At 44.8% G+C, this 17,910-nt stretch overlaps 2 protein-coding genes across 8 annotated transcripts in view; both read left to right on the top strand.

The window, feature by feature from the left end:
• LOC146992569 (uncharacterized) overlaps nucleotides 1-17,910 on the top strand; it is a 251,635-nt gene that overhangs the window by 55,177 nt on the left and 178,548 nt on the right. The window lies entirely within an intron of this gene.
• The window catches only part of wipf2a (WAS/WASL interacting protein family, member 2a), a 33,695-nt gene that overhangs the window by 2,768 nt on the left and 13,017 nt on the right, over nucleotides 1-17,910 (top strand). The window contains exons 2-5 of one of the 2 annotated variants that reach the window (XM_085788012.1): nucleotides 7,245-7,407; nucleotides 9,948-10,080; nucleotides 14,224-14,361; nucleotides 16,998-17,735. In XM_085788012.1, coding sequence (XP_085644138.1) covers nucleotides 7,345-7,407; nucleotides 9,948-10,080; nucleotides 14,224-14,361; nucleotides 16,998-17,735 — 1,072 coding nt within the window. In that variant the 5' untranslated portion in view covers nucleotides 7,245-7,344. Of the gene's footprint in view, nucleotides 1-7,241; nucleotides 7,408-9,947; nucleotides 10,081-14,223; nucleotides 14,362-16,997; nucleotides 17,736-17,910 lie in introns of both variants that reach the window. The other variant, XM_085788018.1, reaches the window with a different exon arrangement.

The raw sequence follows: 17,910 nt of genomic DNA, 5'->3' as shown, positions 1-17,910 counted from the left end.
TTAAATAACTGGTACTACACCAGTACTTCTCATTGTTACTCATATTATGGTGTTATATGACAATGACAATAGAGTAAAGTAATAAATGATCATTTATAGAAGCAGTATAGAAGATGTGTCCTCACGTTAATGTTTATTTACATCAAACAGAGCAAAGCAGAAATGATTCACATGAATGAGTGACTTATCAAACGTGTATTTCATTAATTAATTAATTGATTTATTGATTAATTAGCCCTGTTATCTGGCTGGATGGCTGAGAGAGAGTGTCGTCATCATCCAAGACGTTTACAAACACGACTCAAGTGAATGATTATAGGTTTATATTATTGAACAGAGTGACTGACGTCGTTGTTGGAGGTTTGGTTGGTTGTGTGTGTTAACTGTGGTTAGTTGTGTGCTGCTTACTTAGTGTAACAACCTGTCAGATATTATTAACAGACACACACACACACACACACACACACACACACACACACACACACACACACACACACACACACACACATATATATAAACTCTCAGTCGGGTCTTTCCATTCAGAGCCGCTCTCTGACTGACGGCTCAGCTCGCTCGGTGAGATTCCTTCTGGTTTCCCTCCGTGAAAAAACCTGCCTGACGCTCGTCGGCCCGGCAGCAGCAGCAGCAGCAGCACGAGGCAGAGAGGAGGAGGAAGAGGAGGAGGAGTGGAGGGTGAGGGTGGGGTGAGGAGGAGGAGGAAGAGGAGGCGATGTGAGCCAACAATGGGCTCAGGCAGCAGCAGCAGCAGCAGCTACTAACTGGTTTGGGGAGATCCAGTCACCTGAGTCAGTCAGTCATTGTGAGCAGAGTTGACGTTTGTAGAGCAGTTTCAGTTTCAGCTACATCGTGAATATCACTGGATCATATGGAGGGTGTGTTTTATTTTTACTATGAATAATCTTAAAGGGACAACGAGGAGTTTTGTTAAAGCGAAGTGTTTTCACACGACATTTATGAGCCTCCGCACCGTGAAATTCTTTGACCGGCGCAAGACAGACTCATGTTTTCATTCATCAAGAATTAAAGTCAGAGGTTGGAAGACGATCACATACCGTCGTAGTTCCCACCATAAACGGAGATTCATACGGCGGCGTTATTCTCATGACTCGCCACGAAACCGAAAGTAAAGAAACGCTGGTCGGCTCGCCCAGCATTTCCACCACCACTAATAATAACAAAATAACCATAGAGACAAAACCATAGATTTATCTAAAATGGACCATTAACAAGTGGTAACGGAGATTCATCCACATTAATATCAGACTTTTTTTATTGTCGCAGAATTTTTCGTTCTGCCGACGGAGAAACTCCTTGTTGTCCCTTTTAAAGCCCCAGTATGTAATTTGTTTGGCTTTTTATTAACAAAAATCAAACCTGTCTTTCATAAATCCGTATTTGACTGAAGGTGAATCACAGCTGCATACAAATGAAAGCTTCCTGGTTCCTTAGAATGAGTTGTTACAAGTCGTTACGAATACATAAGTGGGCGACGCACCGAACCGAGGCGGCCATGTTGCATTGCCATTTTTTTACGTTGAGTGGCAGCGTGACCGTAGGTAACCACGGAAACTCAGCGGAGCTGTCGGCTCGGGGAGAAAGTTTTACAGGTAGTGCCTGTTAAAACTAGAGATGCACCGATTGCAAAATTCTTGGCCGATACCGATTTCCGATTTTTAAGGAGGTCTGACCTGCCAAAACCGGTTTTTACGATACTGATTTTCTATCTAAGAAATAATTATAATCATACAATAGACACCATATTTGTTTGGCTTGAGTACCCTTTCCCAAATTTAATACAAGTAGGCTAGCCCTCTCCCAGACAACATTTTGCTTATATAACTACAATTAAAACCACAACTAGTGGTAGGCTACATGATGCTATCATAACCCCCCTTTTCAAGAATAAAACATCACAAATAAGAATAGAGAAACAAGCGCTACTGCCCCTCAGCTCTGTGTGTGTGTGTGTGTGTGTGTGTGTGTGTGTGTGTGTGTGTGTGTGTAGCACTTTGGCCTCACGTATTTGTCAGTCGCTGTGTTTTATTTTGAAAATTGACCGGATTCTCTCGTGTTTCTTTGTGTGACTTCCTGCCAAGATTGACGTCCGATCGCTCGCGGCTCGGGCACAACCCCCCCCCCCCCTCGTCGATCCGACCACCCTCGCCGCCACTCTTTTAAAAAATCCTGGAGGAAACACTGATCCTCCGCAGGTGACTTTTGACTTGCAAGCATTACAGAGAGCGTGTTTTGGGTCGTCCTGGCACACTCTGAAATACAGCGACATGTTTTCTTCCTGAGTCTGCTGCTAGTTTTTAGCTTCGCTGCTGTTTTGCTCTGGGGGGGTTGAGCTGCTACGCACCGCACATGCAGGTCAGTTTGATCGGCCAAAAACCGGAAATTATGACAATGACTGGCCGGCTTCGTTGTTGTAAACAAATGCACATGGAGGAGAGGAGGGTTAGAGACACAGAGGAGGAGACACCACACCTGGAGAGTTCAGGTTTAAACTAGTGGTGTTCATCTTCACCGCCCTCACAATTTAATTGATTATACGATGCATCACATCCTCAATTTTCTATGTAGCCACACATGGCCTTTTCATTAATTGACACAAATAGTCTGATAAATATGATAACTTTATATTTGCGTAAAATAAAATAGAAAATATCAGTTAAATGCATTTCCACAACGCAGCAGCTTCCTGAGTCTGAACACACTAAGAAATAAAAAAGGCCTGTAGTCTACTTGAAGGGACGAAGGTGGAGACAGACGGCAGCAGTCAGACCAGGACCGATCGGTGTTAAGGATGTCAAGTGAGTCCAGAGAACACAGAGGCAGCATGGACTTCCTGTGACTCTACAGTCACAGCCAATCACAGCAAGAGGAGGAAGGACATCAATATAAAACCAAGACTGCTGCGTGCAGCTGGGAATCACTGTATGATATGATCACAACATGTAAGGATGAACTCACCAGAAACATTTTGCAAAATCAAATTTGCAATGAATTTATTACCTTAAAGTGTATTATTAGTTTATATAATATAACCTTGGTACGTAGACACTCTGTTGTCTTGTTTTAATCGGTGATGAGAAGCTTCAGTAGCTGCAGCAGCAACAACAGCTCATTAACATTCACAGTGAGTGAGCAGAGCTCAGCACAGAGCCACGGCTCCGCTCTGCTGCACCGTCACAGTTCAAGTCTCTGAGGAAAACTCTGCAAACCCTGGATTGGGTTAGTTTGGTGGAAACAATGAGGAGGAAGAGGAGAAGATCTGTGGACGTTGTCCTCTACAGCTCTGTCTCCAGGACGAGTCCACATCCTTCTGATTTAAAGCAGAACTATGCAGGATTTGGGCTGTAATTATTGTGGCTCAGAGTCACTGTGATGGTTGAGTGACCTGTTATGAAGTGAATGGGGTCTAGGCCAATGCGCTCACCCCCCCCACTGGCTGAAAACCGCACTTGCAAGATCAGTCGTCCGTCTCGGTGTTACAAATCTCGTCAATGGATAGAAGTATCGCGAGAAACTGCCTTACGGCAGTACGAGATAAGAACGCATATGACGTCATGCATGTCACGAATCGTGATTGGTTTGAGTTCGGAAAGTCGGAGGAAACCATGGAAACATGAAATGTTTACTGATGAAGTTCAGCTTGTGGCTAACAGGGAGCTAATGCTAACACAGATACACACACCATGGGTCTTTTATAAGATAATGTAATACATCATGACACACACACACACACCTTCGCGTTTTGGAACCTTTATTCCTGTGTGTGTTGTCTGTGTCTTTGTGCCTGTGTGTGGCTGTATTAGCGTTAGCTCGGTGTTAGCCTTAGCTCCGTGTTAGCATAGCGTTAGCTCGGTGTTAGCCTTAGCTCCGTGTTAGCATTAGCTCCGTGTTAGCGTTAGCTCGGTGTTAGCAGGGCTTAGCAAACAGCAGTAAACACAAGCACGTGTAGGGGGGGTGGAGGAGGTGGCGGCGGCGAGTTTTTTTTTTTTTTACGACAGTGACATGTGCCTCCCAGAACTGTGGGGGAGCTCCGGAGAGGGAAAAAAAGAGAAACCAACGAAGGAGCGAGCTATTTCCGGCCGACCTGCATAGTTCTGCTTTAAAGGTGTACAGAAATGGCCGTTTGTCCTGTTTGTCGCGCCGAGTTGTCACGAGCTGCAACACAAGTTTACCCGAGTAAGGAAAACGAATTTGATTGGTCGTTATCTAGCGGGCGGGATATTCAAAGTTTGAATGACGGATTACGGATCCAATATCAGTGGCTGATGAATCGTGTACAGGCTGACGTATAATCCGTGCGCCTGCATTATCCAATGCGAAAAAAAAATACACACTTTCATCCCGGATTTACTCAAAAATAGAATTTACATCGTCTGAAAGATGAGTTATTACACTCATTTTATCACCCAGAGTGGAATCAAATTAAATTTTCTTTTCTGAATACTAGGGATGCACATTTTGAAGTTTTTTTCTGACCGATAACCGACGCTCATTAACCGATTATTAACCGTTAACCGATAAGATTAAGAAGCTTGCGGCACACGGCAAAAAAAAATAAAAAATTTGATCGCTCCATTTTTTTTTTTGCCGTTAAATACACACGTGCGCCGCGACAGCTGATCGGTGAGCTCTGTCTCAGCTGATCGTGCTCAGATCGTCCAGTGTAGAACTGTTTTTATACAAAGTGCAGCCAAACACCAGGCTGAAGGAGCAGCAGAGCTCCTGACAGCTGTCGGGTGATGTTACAGGTGATTCACATCTATGTCTGTGTAGCTACATGTATTGTCTGATCTTCCTTCACGGGGGCTGCTGCTCATACTGTCAGTCCTCCTGTGGAACTTTTTACTGTGAAATATGACTGAAGACAGTGAACTCTGCACGTGTCGACACGCCCCCATGAGTTGACGACATAAGGAGCTAATAATAATAAAAAAATAACCGATAGTATTAATCGGTCAAAGTTCTTGTTATCGGTTAACGGTTAAACGGTTAATCATGTGCATCCCTAGGTGTCACGATTACAGATTTTCTAGGTACGATAACGATTACAGTCAGAGAAATAATCACGATATTACGATTATCATGATTATTATGCATCAATATATATATTGTCTATTATTATATATATTATATTATATATATATATAGTCAAAATATAATTACATTACTAATTATTTCCACAAAGTATCTATTAAAATATGACCAATTGTTAAACTGTTTGAAATATATAAGTCATTAATTGTTAATTTTAATATTTTTTTTATTATTACAAATGACACTGACTCTGGCATTTAAATTCCTACCAATTCAATGTTACGTATGGACCAGTATCTGTGCATTTACCTTTACTTTGGTGCACATCTACCAATACGGTTCGTACATAATCTTTTTTTGGAAAGTGACGGTCTCATCTTGTTTTCTCCTCAACGTCGCTGTGTGAACAGAAACATGTTGTGACTGCAACTCGTCGTCGCGGTGAAGAGACCAGAGAGAGAGAGAGCGTCTTCAACCTGAGGCCTTGAGCCGGCGGTTATCGTTAGAGCTGTCCTATCACAACTATAAAAAGGAGTTGTTTTCTCACGTTTTGCATGTTTTTATTCTGCATGTTGTTGTGACTGCTGCAGCTCCCCGTGGTGAAGAGAGCGAGCGCCTCGTAGAAAATAAACAAAGATTGTCTCTGTAAAATCAGCGTTTATGGTTAAAGTTGTGATGGTTTTTCTAGGCAACAGGAGAAACACAACAGGAGGATGAAGTGGTGTTTTTATTATTTTGCAGTGTAACGTGCTGATTCTCTAAATCAAGAAACTTGTGATGCAGCTGTTGATGCCAAAAGTCCAAGAAAAGAGAAGTAACAAAACAAAACATGAATTAACAAAAAAAAAACATAACATGAGAGAAACACACACATTGTCTTTGCAGTGGTTCTTCAGAAGTTTTAGTTGATGATTAATGTGAATGCGAATGTGAAGGTGTGTGTGTTCGTCTCTCGCGCGCTCTGTTTAGATTAAATAAACACAAATAGGCTACAAACGCACACACATTGGCATCTAATCGCGGTGTTTTATTTTGAAAAGGGTTTGAAAATTGACCGGATTCTCTCATGTTTACACTTGATGCGATCGCTCGCGGCTCGGGGCACAAAATAGACCAGACGCCAAAACGATCGCTGTAGGGCGCGAGCCGGCCGCAGAGGTGCACGCCGCGGTGCGTCTGATGTGGTTCTGCTATTTGCGGTTATTCGCGGCGCTTCCTTGTCCGGTGTGTACCCGGCGTGAGCGCTGGTATTCTAAAATCAGATGGCAGAGGGAGAGAATAGCGACGTTTGGTTGCTTGGGCAGCTTGGGTGCTTCAGGTGGAGCGCTCCAACAGTTTTTATCAGACCAACAGGTCCGCTCGGACCGCGATTGGCTCCTAGATTTCCCGTTTTCAAGGGGGGCAGGGGTCCGTGCCCGCCAACAGAACAGTAGGGGGAAACCAAGGGGGCAGTTGTGGGTCTGAGAAGTGAAGTCACTTCCGCGTTCAAAAAACTGCAATCCCCTCGGCTTCCTCTGGGGGCTGGTGTCAGAAGGGAGCATTCCCCATAGACCCCCATGTTAAAATCACCCACTTTACATCCTCAGTAAACATGTTAAAAGCCTGGTGTCAGAACGTTTTTTGGTCTCGATCGATAGTTTCTACCCCCGCACACACTCTTGAGGGGGGTGAATTTTTTAACTCTACAGTTTTACTATTATTAGGTTAAAACTCTGGCCAATCAGGGCGCGGAAACGTTGAGTGACAGGTCCGAGCAGCTCCATGGACAGCTGCTTCGAGGCCAGTGGGCGGGTTCTCGGCCGGCCAATCCAACATGGCGCTGTTCAGGCCGCCATATTGGAGTCACAAAAACGACTCCCCACAACCAATGGGGGACGTCACGGACGCTACGTCCATATTTTTTACAGTCTATGGGGGAAACACTGGTTCATTTGTGACAAATCTGTGTCAGAGGTTCAATGTTTTACTGTGATTATTGTAAAAGTCCTGAGTGCAGCACTGCAGGGAACGACTGGAAAACATCTGTATTTACACCACAGAGCTACAGAGCCATTTGGATCAGACCATTGATCCAACGATCGATCGATTAGGAGCTGAAAAGCTGTTAAGCTGTTAAAACAGTGTTTTAAGTCATTGATCACTGATCAGTTGTTATTGTGTGTTTGGTCCAGCAGGAGTCAGCGTGTGAGCTCCCACCTGAGACGGTGAGGTCTCCAGCCTCCAGCCCCTCCCCCCTCCTCCTCCCACACACAGAGGAGCCACCAGAGGGACAGGATGCCCATCCCACCCCCTCCCCCTCCTCCCCCCGGACCCCCGCCCCCGCCCACCTTCAATGAGGTGAGTGGACGCAGGACACACACACACACACACACACACACACACACACACGACCTCCAGAGGAGACGATGATGTTGTGACGTATTTTATCTTTATCAAACACAAACTGCTGCTCGTTGTAATGATGTTGTTTCCTCTACTTGATCATATTATTCAGGCCAGTTCATGACTAATTGGTTTGGTTTACTGTATTTAAAGGGATAGTTCACCCAAAATTGAAATGTCCCTCATTATCTCCTCCTCCCCCTCATGTGGACTAAGGGCTGGGAGAAGTTTCAGAGTCCTCCGTGGCTTCTCCGAGTTACAGGGGGTCTCGGCGTAGCAGTGCATGTCCATATGACTTCGTAACAAAAAGACACACCAAAAAACATCCAAATACCTCCATAGTGCTCGTATGTAATGTCCGTCTTGTATTGAAGCCCCGGAAAAAATTAAATAAGTCTATATTTCAAGCTTGTTTTGTAGCGGAAGCTTCTCGAAGCTCCTCTTCCCGGTTCGGCCAATTTTGACGAACCGGGAAGAGGAGCTTCGAGAAGCTTCCGCTACAAAACAAGCTTGAAATATAGACTTATTTAATTTTTTTCGGGACAATTTTGCATTTCGGGGCTTCAATACAAGACGGACATTACATACGAGCAGCATGGAGGTATTTGGATGTTTTTTGGTGTGTCTTTTTGTTACGAAGACAGTTGGTATCCATTTGCAACCGTCATATGGACATGCACTGCTACACCGAGACCCCCTGTAACTCAGAGAAGCCACGGAGGACTCTGAACTATCCCTTTTTAAGTATCATACACATGTTTTGTACCACAAACAAAACTAAACAAAAACAGACAAGATTCCATGATGTAAAAACCAATAAACAGTAATTTATGGTTTTATGTGGGTTATAATGTTTTCTGTTATCTACTGTAGAGCGCACTACAAAACAGAATCTCGTAATGTTTTATGAACTGTGATCACTTTGTGTTTGAGCAAATAGAATGAAATGAACTTTTCTTTTTCATCATCAAATACAGCTGAATTGTATTTTCTTTTATATTTTTTCCTGTGTGATGTATCTGAGAAGTTGTAGATGAACTACTGTGGTTCTCAAACTTTTTTACATCAAGGAAACTTTTGAAGCCAGAACACCAGAAATACACAAATATGTGTTCTGACACTGAAGAACGTTACTTTTTTAGTCCATGTACGTTCAGATTAGGGTCAATGTAGTGAATTTATGGAAAGATTATAGAGACATTTCTGGAAAAAAGTGGCAAAAATTTTAGCCCTAAGCGAATCAGCGCGGTGTGTGGGAGGGATGGAAGTGACTGACCACAGTAAACAAACGGTGTCCTAGCCAGTCCTACTAAAAATGGCACACAAAATAAAAAGAGGAGTAAAGCAATATATTAAGCAACAATATATATATTTAAGCATCAAAGATGTTCAATCAAACCCACATAGTTTGAAACAACGTTCAAAACACACACAGCTAGTGTCACAACTAAGCATATAAAGTCAGCTAGCTTAATGCTAATGTATAATGTAAAACCTCATAGACGGGCTAACAGAAATTAGCATCGCTTGTTTGAATTTTATTTTGTTAAGTCAACATGGTTACATGGTACATGGCAAAGATTATTACCACTTTATGACTTAAAATGGGTCTGTATTTCTATGAGAGTCCTTTCGCCACTCTGTTATATCAGTCGCTCTGGTCGGCAGTCGTCGTGGCGATGTGTTCCTGGCTTTAGACCACAGGGAACAACAACCAAACCAAACCGCCAAGTGCTAATGGGGATCCATAATGAAAGAAATACATAACTTGACTGTCTCACCTGGTGATGATGATGATGATGATGGTCAGGACGCTACACACCCTTCTCCTCTGACCCAGAATCATAAAGCTCAGTTTACACATTTACAATCGGCTGTAAATCAGCTGCAGCTCTGTGAACTCAAACAAAAGCAACCTGAGCAACATTTCACTTGTTTTTACCTTTCAACTGGTTGTGGAGAGTTCCTGTTTTCTTTTCTTTTGTTTTTTTTGCCTCCATGAGAAGATTTAAAAGTTGGACTTTATTTTGGAAACCTGGTCTGACAGGAAACGCAGAGTATCTACAGTAAAGACACCGTCCTGTGTGAGCACGGCAAACGGACGGTGGAGAAGAGTCGGATAGAAAATGATGTGACGTGACAGATGTGGAGTCTAGTCACTTGTTATTAGAGACGAATAATCATGAAATAATCTGTAGTTTGAAGGAGAAAAACAACAACAACAGGACTGTTTCTGTTGTTGTTTCTCTGCTTTTCTTTTCTCCTCTTTTTGTCTTTGGGAAATGCAGGGGGAGTGTAGGGATGTGGGTACAAATCAAAACAAAACTGTACCGTCACTCCATCACTGATGTTGTATCAGGATGGATGTGTTGGTTGTCTTTCTGTGCTCATTCATTGGAAATAAAACACCAGTGAGTGTGAGTAGAGGCGCTGCAGCAGTGATCCTAGTCTTCCTCACCTCTTCCTCTTCTTCCTCCTCCTCTTCCTCTCCTCAGGCCAACACCACGGCTCCCAAGCTGAGCTCCTCCGAGGCCAAAGGTCGAGGAGCGCTGCTGACCGACATCTGTAAAGGCGCCCGGCTGAAGAAGGTGGGGGTCGTCAGCGACCGCAGCGCCCCCGTCATCGAGAGTGAGTCTCACACACAAGACACACTCAGGCCTAAAACGATCTTTCATTCCTGTACTTTCGAACAAGTTGACATCGTTTCGATTCAAACTCCAAACCTTACAAGTGGATTAAATGTTGACTGGGAGTCGTGTCGGAGCAAATATGACGATCGGTGATGAGTTAAGCTGCAAGTGTCTCAGGTTACAGGTCAGAGCGATGGGGGATGACATCGTCGTTTCACACCGTTTCCAAAAAATACAGTTCTCACCCTGAGAACTGTCTGGACCAAACGGTGAAACGGTTAAACCTGTATCTGTGTGGACGGGCTCTTAGGTTTAGCTTTTTAAAGTATATTTTTTTTTGGCTTTTCATGCCTTTATTAGATAGGACAGTTGAGAGTGAGACAGGAAATGGGAGGCAGAGATGGGGGGAATGACATGCAGGATAGGGCCGTCCGACGCGGGACCCGAACCGGGGCCGCCTGCAGCGAGGACTACAGCCTCAGCACACGGGGCGGGTGCTCTACCAACTGAGCTAAACTCCGCCCCCTCTTAGGTTTAGCTTACCGTAAATTCCGGACTATTAAGCGCACCTGAATATAAGCCGCACCAGCTAAATTTTAAAATAAAATAGATTTTGTACATATATAGGCCGCACCTGAATATAAGCCGCGGGTTTTTCGTGATGTAACATGAGATATTTACACAGAAAGACAGTAGGCTACACGGAAGAATATGTGTGGAACTGTGCAAGTCCGCTCGCTTTCCCGCTGTTTTGGTTACGCTCCTAGCCATGTGCATTTGTTGACAATGAAGCCGTCGAAAAATCAATAAATGGAGCGGTGGATAACGTTACATAACATACGTTGTTACGGCGTGTGTGTTTGTGTAGTCTTAACCGTCATGAACAAAAGATTATGGGTTACGGAGCGCGTTTGTGTTGCGGTGCAGCAGAGACGAGAGCTGGGACACGGGGTGAAGACAGAGAGCCTCCGTTCTCACTCGTAACAAGTCATGTAGCGAGTTAAACCATCACAATTACTCCGGAGGCATCAACACAGCATCAACACAGCACCAACAGACAGTAACATGACTGGTTAGAAAATAAAACACTGCACCAACACTCAAAACCAGTGTCTTCTTCGGCGCATAATCTTTCCCCACATGTCTGTCTCACTTGCGCTTCCTGCTAGAGCGCCCCCCGGAGGCCGTTAGCCAGTAAAAGTCTATAAATTAGCCGCATCGTTGTACAGGCCGCAGGGTTCAAAGCATGAGAAAAAAGTAGCGGTTTATAGTCCGGAAATTACGGTAGGTTTATGTATTTAGCACAGATTTATATTCGATGGTGCAAGGAGGGAACGAAGCCGATTGGCTCGTACATAAGTTCCACCCCTGTCACTAATTACAACGAAACTAATTTCTATGGCTAACAAATAAACAGAGAAAAAAAAAGGAGATAAAGTGCATAGATAATCAATGTAATATGAGCAAAATGAGCAAAAATGAGGAGATAGAGAACAAAGTGATCAGTAACAAATAGAGACAATGGAAATAAGGTACAAAAAATTCATAGATTGAAATCATAAAAAAGACATAAAAAAGTAAGGATGTGGGATATGGAGAGAGTGGGAAATTCAAGAAAAGTTAAGCTGTATTTTTAGTTGCTTTTTAAAGAGTGTGAGCTCCTGTCACTGAGCTGCTGATAATGATTATGATAACAAAATATGTATAAAGCTGCAACTAACGATTATTTTCATTATCGATTAATCTGTCTATTATTTAAGCAATTAATCAATTAGTTGTTTGGTTTATAAAATGTTCAAAAAAATGTTTAAAAACATGAATCAGTGTTTCCCAAACCACCAGACGACGTCCTCAAATGTCTTGTTTTGTCCACAAACCACAGAGAGACCAGAAATCTTCACATTTAAGAACCTGGAATCAGAGAATTTAGACTTTTTTTTCCTTAAACGACTCAAACCGATTATTAGATTATCAAAATAGTTGAGAATTAAATTAATAATCTGTTATTGTTCGATTAATCGGTTAATTGTTGCAGCTCTAATATATATTCATGTTAACGTATTGGAACAGGATCAGATTGTTTATCGCTGATTCCTTCAATAAATCGTAGGAACATTCACATAAGACTTTTCAGAGTTGATGATCTGAACTGGACTTATTATATATTAAATGAACCCTAACCCTCCAAAGAGCAGACGTGAAACTCTCTCCCTCTCTCTGTCTGACATTGATCGACCGTGTGAAACCACAGATATGATCGTTTTAATGTGATATAGTGCAGAAATATTGACCCGAGTGTGACGGGTAGGCATCATATTTCTTTCCTTTTTATTGTGGAATCAGCTGCACATGCTCCTCTACATGCTTCTTGTATAATTTATGTATGTAATATGTAAATAAAGTAGATTAAATTGAAAAAATAATACTGCAGTCAGAACACAGAGGCGAAGTTATGAAAATACCAAACATGGGGATGGTAAACTTTTTTTTTTATAAAAGTCAAATCTAAACTCAAACGGAGCTGTTACTCAGGTTTATTGTGTCTGTGTGTGAGGAAGAGGAAACTCTGATGTTTGTGTGGAAATGAGGAACTAGAGCGACGGCGCTGCAGCTCTGTTGTGACTGATCTCAGGTCAGAGTTGTGTTGTGTAAGTGTGGCTCCGTCTCTTTTTACTTTTTTAAACACACACTAAAATTATGGAGCGCGAGCATGTAGTTGACGCGTGTCTTTGGCCACAAAAACTCCACAGTTCTTCTTTCTCACGAGGGTTTATTGAAACCTTTCTTCAAGTTACAACAAAAAATAAAAACTGTGTAGCAATCCAAAATCAGGCAACAATCATTAGCATGATTAGCACGGTCAGAAACTAGTGTGCTCTCCTCGCCTCCATAATCATAACTGAACCGAATTACGCACGCATCACATTACGCACGTCACAGCCAATAAGAAGAGAGCAGTTGTTATTAACTAATAGGCACTCTTATAACCTCAAATATACAAAATCAGAATAAATCCAACAAATCTAAATTATTTATCACCTTATGTGTAATATACAAAATGGCTCTAACAACGTTGTTGTAGCTCTTCTCTTCTCTTCTCTTCTCTTCTCTTCTCTTCTCTTCTCTTCTCTTCTCTTCTCTTCTCTTCTCTGCTGCCTCTTCTCTTCTCTCCTCTCCTCTCCTCTTCTCTTCTCTTCTCTTCTCTTCTCTTCTCTTCTCTTCTCTTCTCTGCTGACTCTTCTCTTCTCTTCTCTTCTCTTCTCTGCTGACTCTTCTCTTCTCTGCTGCCTCTTCTCTTCTCTTCTCCTCTCCTCTCTGCTCTTCTCTTCTCTTCTCTGCTGCCTCTTCTCTGCTCTTCTCTTCTCCTCTCTTCTCTCCTCTTCTCTTCTCTGCTGCCTCTTCTCTTCTCTTCTCTTGTCTGCTGCCTCTTCTCTTCTGCCTCTTCTCTTCTCTGCTCTTCTCTTCCCTTCTCTTCTCCTCTCCTCTCTTCTCTCCTCTTCTCTTCTCTTCTCTTCTCTTCTCTTCTCTTCTCTTCTCTTCTCTGCTCTTTTCTGTTGTGACTGATCTCAGGTCAGAGTTGTGTTGATATAAAACGTTGTTGTCGCTCTTCTCTTCTCTGCTGCCTCTTCTCTTCTCTGCTCTTCTCTTCTCTTCTCTGCTGCCTCTTCTCTTCTCTGCTCTTCTCTTCTCTTCTCTTCTCTTCTCTGCTGCCTCTTCTCTTCTCTTCTCTGCTCTTGTCTTCTCTGCTGCCTCTTCTCTGCTCTTCTTTTCTGCCTCTTCTCTTCTCTGCTGCCTCTTCTCTGCTCGTCTCTGCTCTTCTCTTGTCTGCTGCCTCTTCTCTGCTCGTCTCTGCTCTTCTCTTGTCTGCTGCCTCTTCTCTTCTGCCTCTTCTCTTCTCTGCTGCCTCTTCTCTTCTCTGCTGCCTCTTCTCTTCTCTACTCTTCTCTTCCCTTCCCTTCTCTTCTCTGCTGCCTCTTCTCTTCTCCTCTCTTCTCTTCTCTGCTCTTCTCTTCTCTGCTCTTTGCTGCTGCTCAACAACCAACGACCACGACTCCACCTCAACATTTGAATATGGAAATGTCTCCACACTTCTGCTTTTATTTGTGTTTGTATTGACATTTTACTGTGTTTGTCCCACCAGAGTCAGGAGGAGGAGGAGGAGGAGGAGGTGGAGGAGGAGGAGGAGGAGGAGGAGGAGGTGGCGGCTTTGGAGGCGGAGGACCAATGGGAATGGGCGGCCTGTTCCAGGGTGGAGTGCCAAAACTACGACCAGTCGGAGGTGAGACTCGGTTTATACTAGAGGTGGATTTATAGACTCAGCATCACATGACCTCATCGTTATGGCAACACATAAACCAAAGTCCAGCTCTCCTTTTTCACATGGGACGTGTTGAGTGCAGATGAATAGACAGAAGAGGCATAATTGTAGGCATAGACATATATACGGGTATAGGTACCAAATTAAAAAGAGGAGTAAAGCAATATATTAAGTGGTAATATATATATTTAAGTATCAAAGATGTTCAATCAAACCCACATAGTTTGAAACAACGTTCAAAACACACACAGCCAGTGTCACAACTAAGATATAAAGTCAGCTAGCTTAATGCTAACGTATAATGTAAAACACCATAGACGGGCTAACAAAAATTAGCATTGCTATCCAGAGTCTGTGGTCAGTTTATAACGCTTGTTAGGAAATTTGCTAATTTATTTGGTAGCTACACCGGTCACTACTTCATTTATTTGGTAGCTACACCAGAGTCCTGCACCGGGTCGGATCCCCGCGGGTATCCGACGGGTACCCCGCAAAAACGGTGTTCAACGGGTGGATAAGCTGTCTTGTGAAAATTCACGGGTCGGGCACGGGCGGAACGCAAATGAACGCGGGTGGGTAGCGGGTGTATGTGTAGGCCTACAGAGAAAAACTCACGCGCAGCTGCATGAACCAGCGTAGCAAATCATTTTTTTTAATCACTCACGGCAACAACAGAGCAGCATCTTGATGTAAATAAACGATCTTTGGCCGCTCGTGTGACCGCTCACAGCTTTCCCTGGAGTTTAGCCTGTCATGGCCTGACTGCTCGGCTTCTGGGTAAAAGCTACAAACACACCGATGGGATCAATGTAAAGGCTGAAGTGTCCTGCTTTCATTAAAAAAAGAATTACGTCGCTATCATTCTCCGTTCCGGAAATAGCCGCGAAAGAGTACGCCCCCCCCCCTCTCTCTCTCTTTTCTTTTTTCTTTTTTCTAAAGAGTACGGCTGTACCTCCGTTATCGCCGGTGATGACGGCGATCTAACGGGCAGCGGGTCGGGCAGCGGGTCTTAATATTGACGGGCGGGTCGGATCCGGGTTGTATTCAGAAATAATCACGGGTGACGGGTCGGGACACGGGCTTAAAAACCAACGGGTCGGGCGGGCGCGGGTTTCCAAAACTGGACCCGTGCAGGACTCTGAGCTACACCGGTCACTACTGCATTTATTTGGTAGCTACACCGGTCACTACTGCATTTATTTGGTAGCTACACCGGTCACTCTGGGTCGCTGTGGTAACGTCGATCCGTGACCGCAATGCATGATGGGATATCTTGCTCTGGTTAGTGACCATCGGATGTTCACTACATTTGGCGGTGAATTGTGGGATAGATTCAGTCACTATATAGTGAACATTAATAATCACTAAACATTCGGACACCACTACAACAACTGGTCACTAGATAGTGAGTAGGGGGTGATTTCTTAACAGCCTAGATGCCGCCTTCTGCTTCTCAGCGTACATCAATGGCGCCGCCATCTTGGTACAGAGTTTCTGACCATAGACAAAATGCTCTTCTTCCTGCTCCTCCTCCCCTTCCTCACACTCATCTGTCGTTTTGCCTTTATAGGACGAATCGCTACTTCTGGGTAGAAAACCAGCATGAGAACAATAGTGACGGACGAGAGTTTCTCTATATATATCTAAATTTTCATGTCACTATATCACCATTTAGACTAATCTGATGTTTGTAAAGTCTATAAAACCAATTATTGGACAAACATTACTATTTACGTGTGCACATTTTTGTAATTAGTCATGGTTATCATAGATTAGCCGGGCTAACGGTTAGCTAGCTACCTGTTTAACTTTAATAACTCAGTGACTCAATAAACGCTCCATGAAAAAATATTTTCTCCAGCGGATATCTGAGTTCCAACATGACTGAGCTAACTGGAGTAGTTTCATGTCGTGTCCCACAACGGGAGGGTTTTAACAGCTGACGTCCTGCTGTTAGCTTAGCTACCGTTAGCTTAGCTACCGTTAGCTTAGCTACCGTTAGCTGTCCCTGTCAGCTGAGCCACTGATGCTTTCTAGACACGGTGATTCCCCCAAACTGAATAAATACAACACATAGCAACACAAAACACACACACAGAAATAGTAATGTTTCTTCAGTCATTTCAGATTTGTCTAAACGGTGATAGGACGTGAAAAAATATGAGATATAGCTAAACTCTCGTTCGTTACTATTGATCTCATTCAAATTACGTGCTGGTTTTCTACCAGGAAGTAGAATGTAAACAACAAGGAGATTCGGTCTATAGAAACAAATTCACACACGTCACGTCCAAAGTGCAGGAATCAACCCGGGGGATTTAGAGTGAGTCAGTTATTTTGAGCCTAATGGACCCAACCCCCTCCTCCCGTCCCCCCCCCCCTCGCTGCTCTTATCTCTGATGGACCAGACATGTTTCAGTCAGAGCGACGGAGCTAGCGGGTGAAGAACGAGTGTCATGAAACATGAATGAAGCAGGAAGTTGGACGTCGGCTGATTGACATTGGAGCGATTGATTCTTATTGATCTGTGATTGGTTCAACCAGCTGCTCTAACCTCCTCTTCCTCTCTCCTCCTCTTCCTCTCTCCTCTTCCTCAGACGGTTCATCAGGAGGAGGATCGGTGGGTCGCTCGGCTCTGCGGCCGCCGGGCTCTCGGCCCTCGGCCCCTCGCCCGCCGACCGGCCGCTCCAGCTCTCCGTCGCCGCCCAACAAGCCGTCGCCGCCGCCGGAGCAGCACCAGCGCTCGCACCACCGGCCGTCGCTGCCCGACATCTCCCGGCCGTCCAGCGGCGGCGGCTCGTCCTCGTCTTCCTCCTCTGGCGGGATGAAGCACAGCAGCTCGGCCCCTCCCCCTCCCCCTCCCTTCATGCGCGGTGGCCGTGGCAACGCTCCACCGGCGCCAAACCACCACCACAAAGTCTCGTCATCTTCCTCTTCTTCCTCGGCTCACAGCAGAGAGAAGCCCCTCCCCCCCACGCCCAGCAGAGGCCCCGCCCCCCTCGGCTCCATGAGGCCGCCGCCCTCGTCCTCCAGCCGCCCCCCGACCGGCGGCGGCTCCTCTTCCTCCTCCTCCTCCTCTTCCTCGGCCCCCCCGCCGCCCCCGCCGCCCTACCGGCCGCACTCGGCGTCCGTCTCCAACGGGCCGTCGTCGCCCGACGCCCCCGAGCTGCCGCAGAGACACAACTCGCTGCACAAGAAGCCGTCGTCCTCGTCCTCGTCGGGAAGCGGACCGGGAAGGAGCCACGCCCCCCCACCGCCCCCCATGTCCTCGCCGTCCTCCCAGCAGGGAGCCAGGCCGCCGCCGCCCGCCAGAGAGCCACCAGGACGCAGAGCAGGTAACCGTAACAACCAAGTCTGTGGTTTTAAGGTCAGAGACGTCATGAGTTCTTGTTTTTTCAATTGATAATCAATCAAATCCTGATGAGCTGCTTGAGCGACTGTGAGCAACAGCTCAAGCGTACACACACTACGTCCACATGCTGGTGCTGTGGCCTCACCTCTCCAACTCCA

This window comes from Trachurus japonicus, chromosome 1, assembly GCF_045865225.1.
Source record: "Trachurus japonicus isolate A0001 chromosome 1, Traja_1.0".
Taxonomy (NCBI): Eukaryota; Metazoa; Chordata; class Actinopteri; order Carangiformes; family Carangidae; genus Trachurus; species Trachurus japonicus.
Note: the sequence above shows the minus strand (reverse complement) of the source record. Positions and strands in the feature narration are given on the sequence as shown.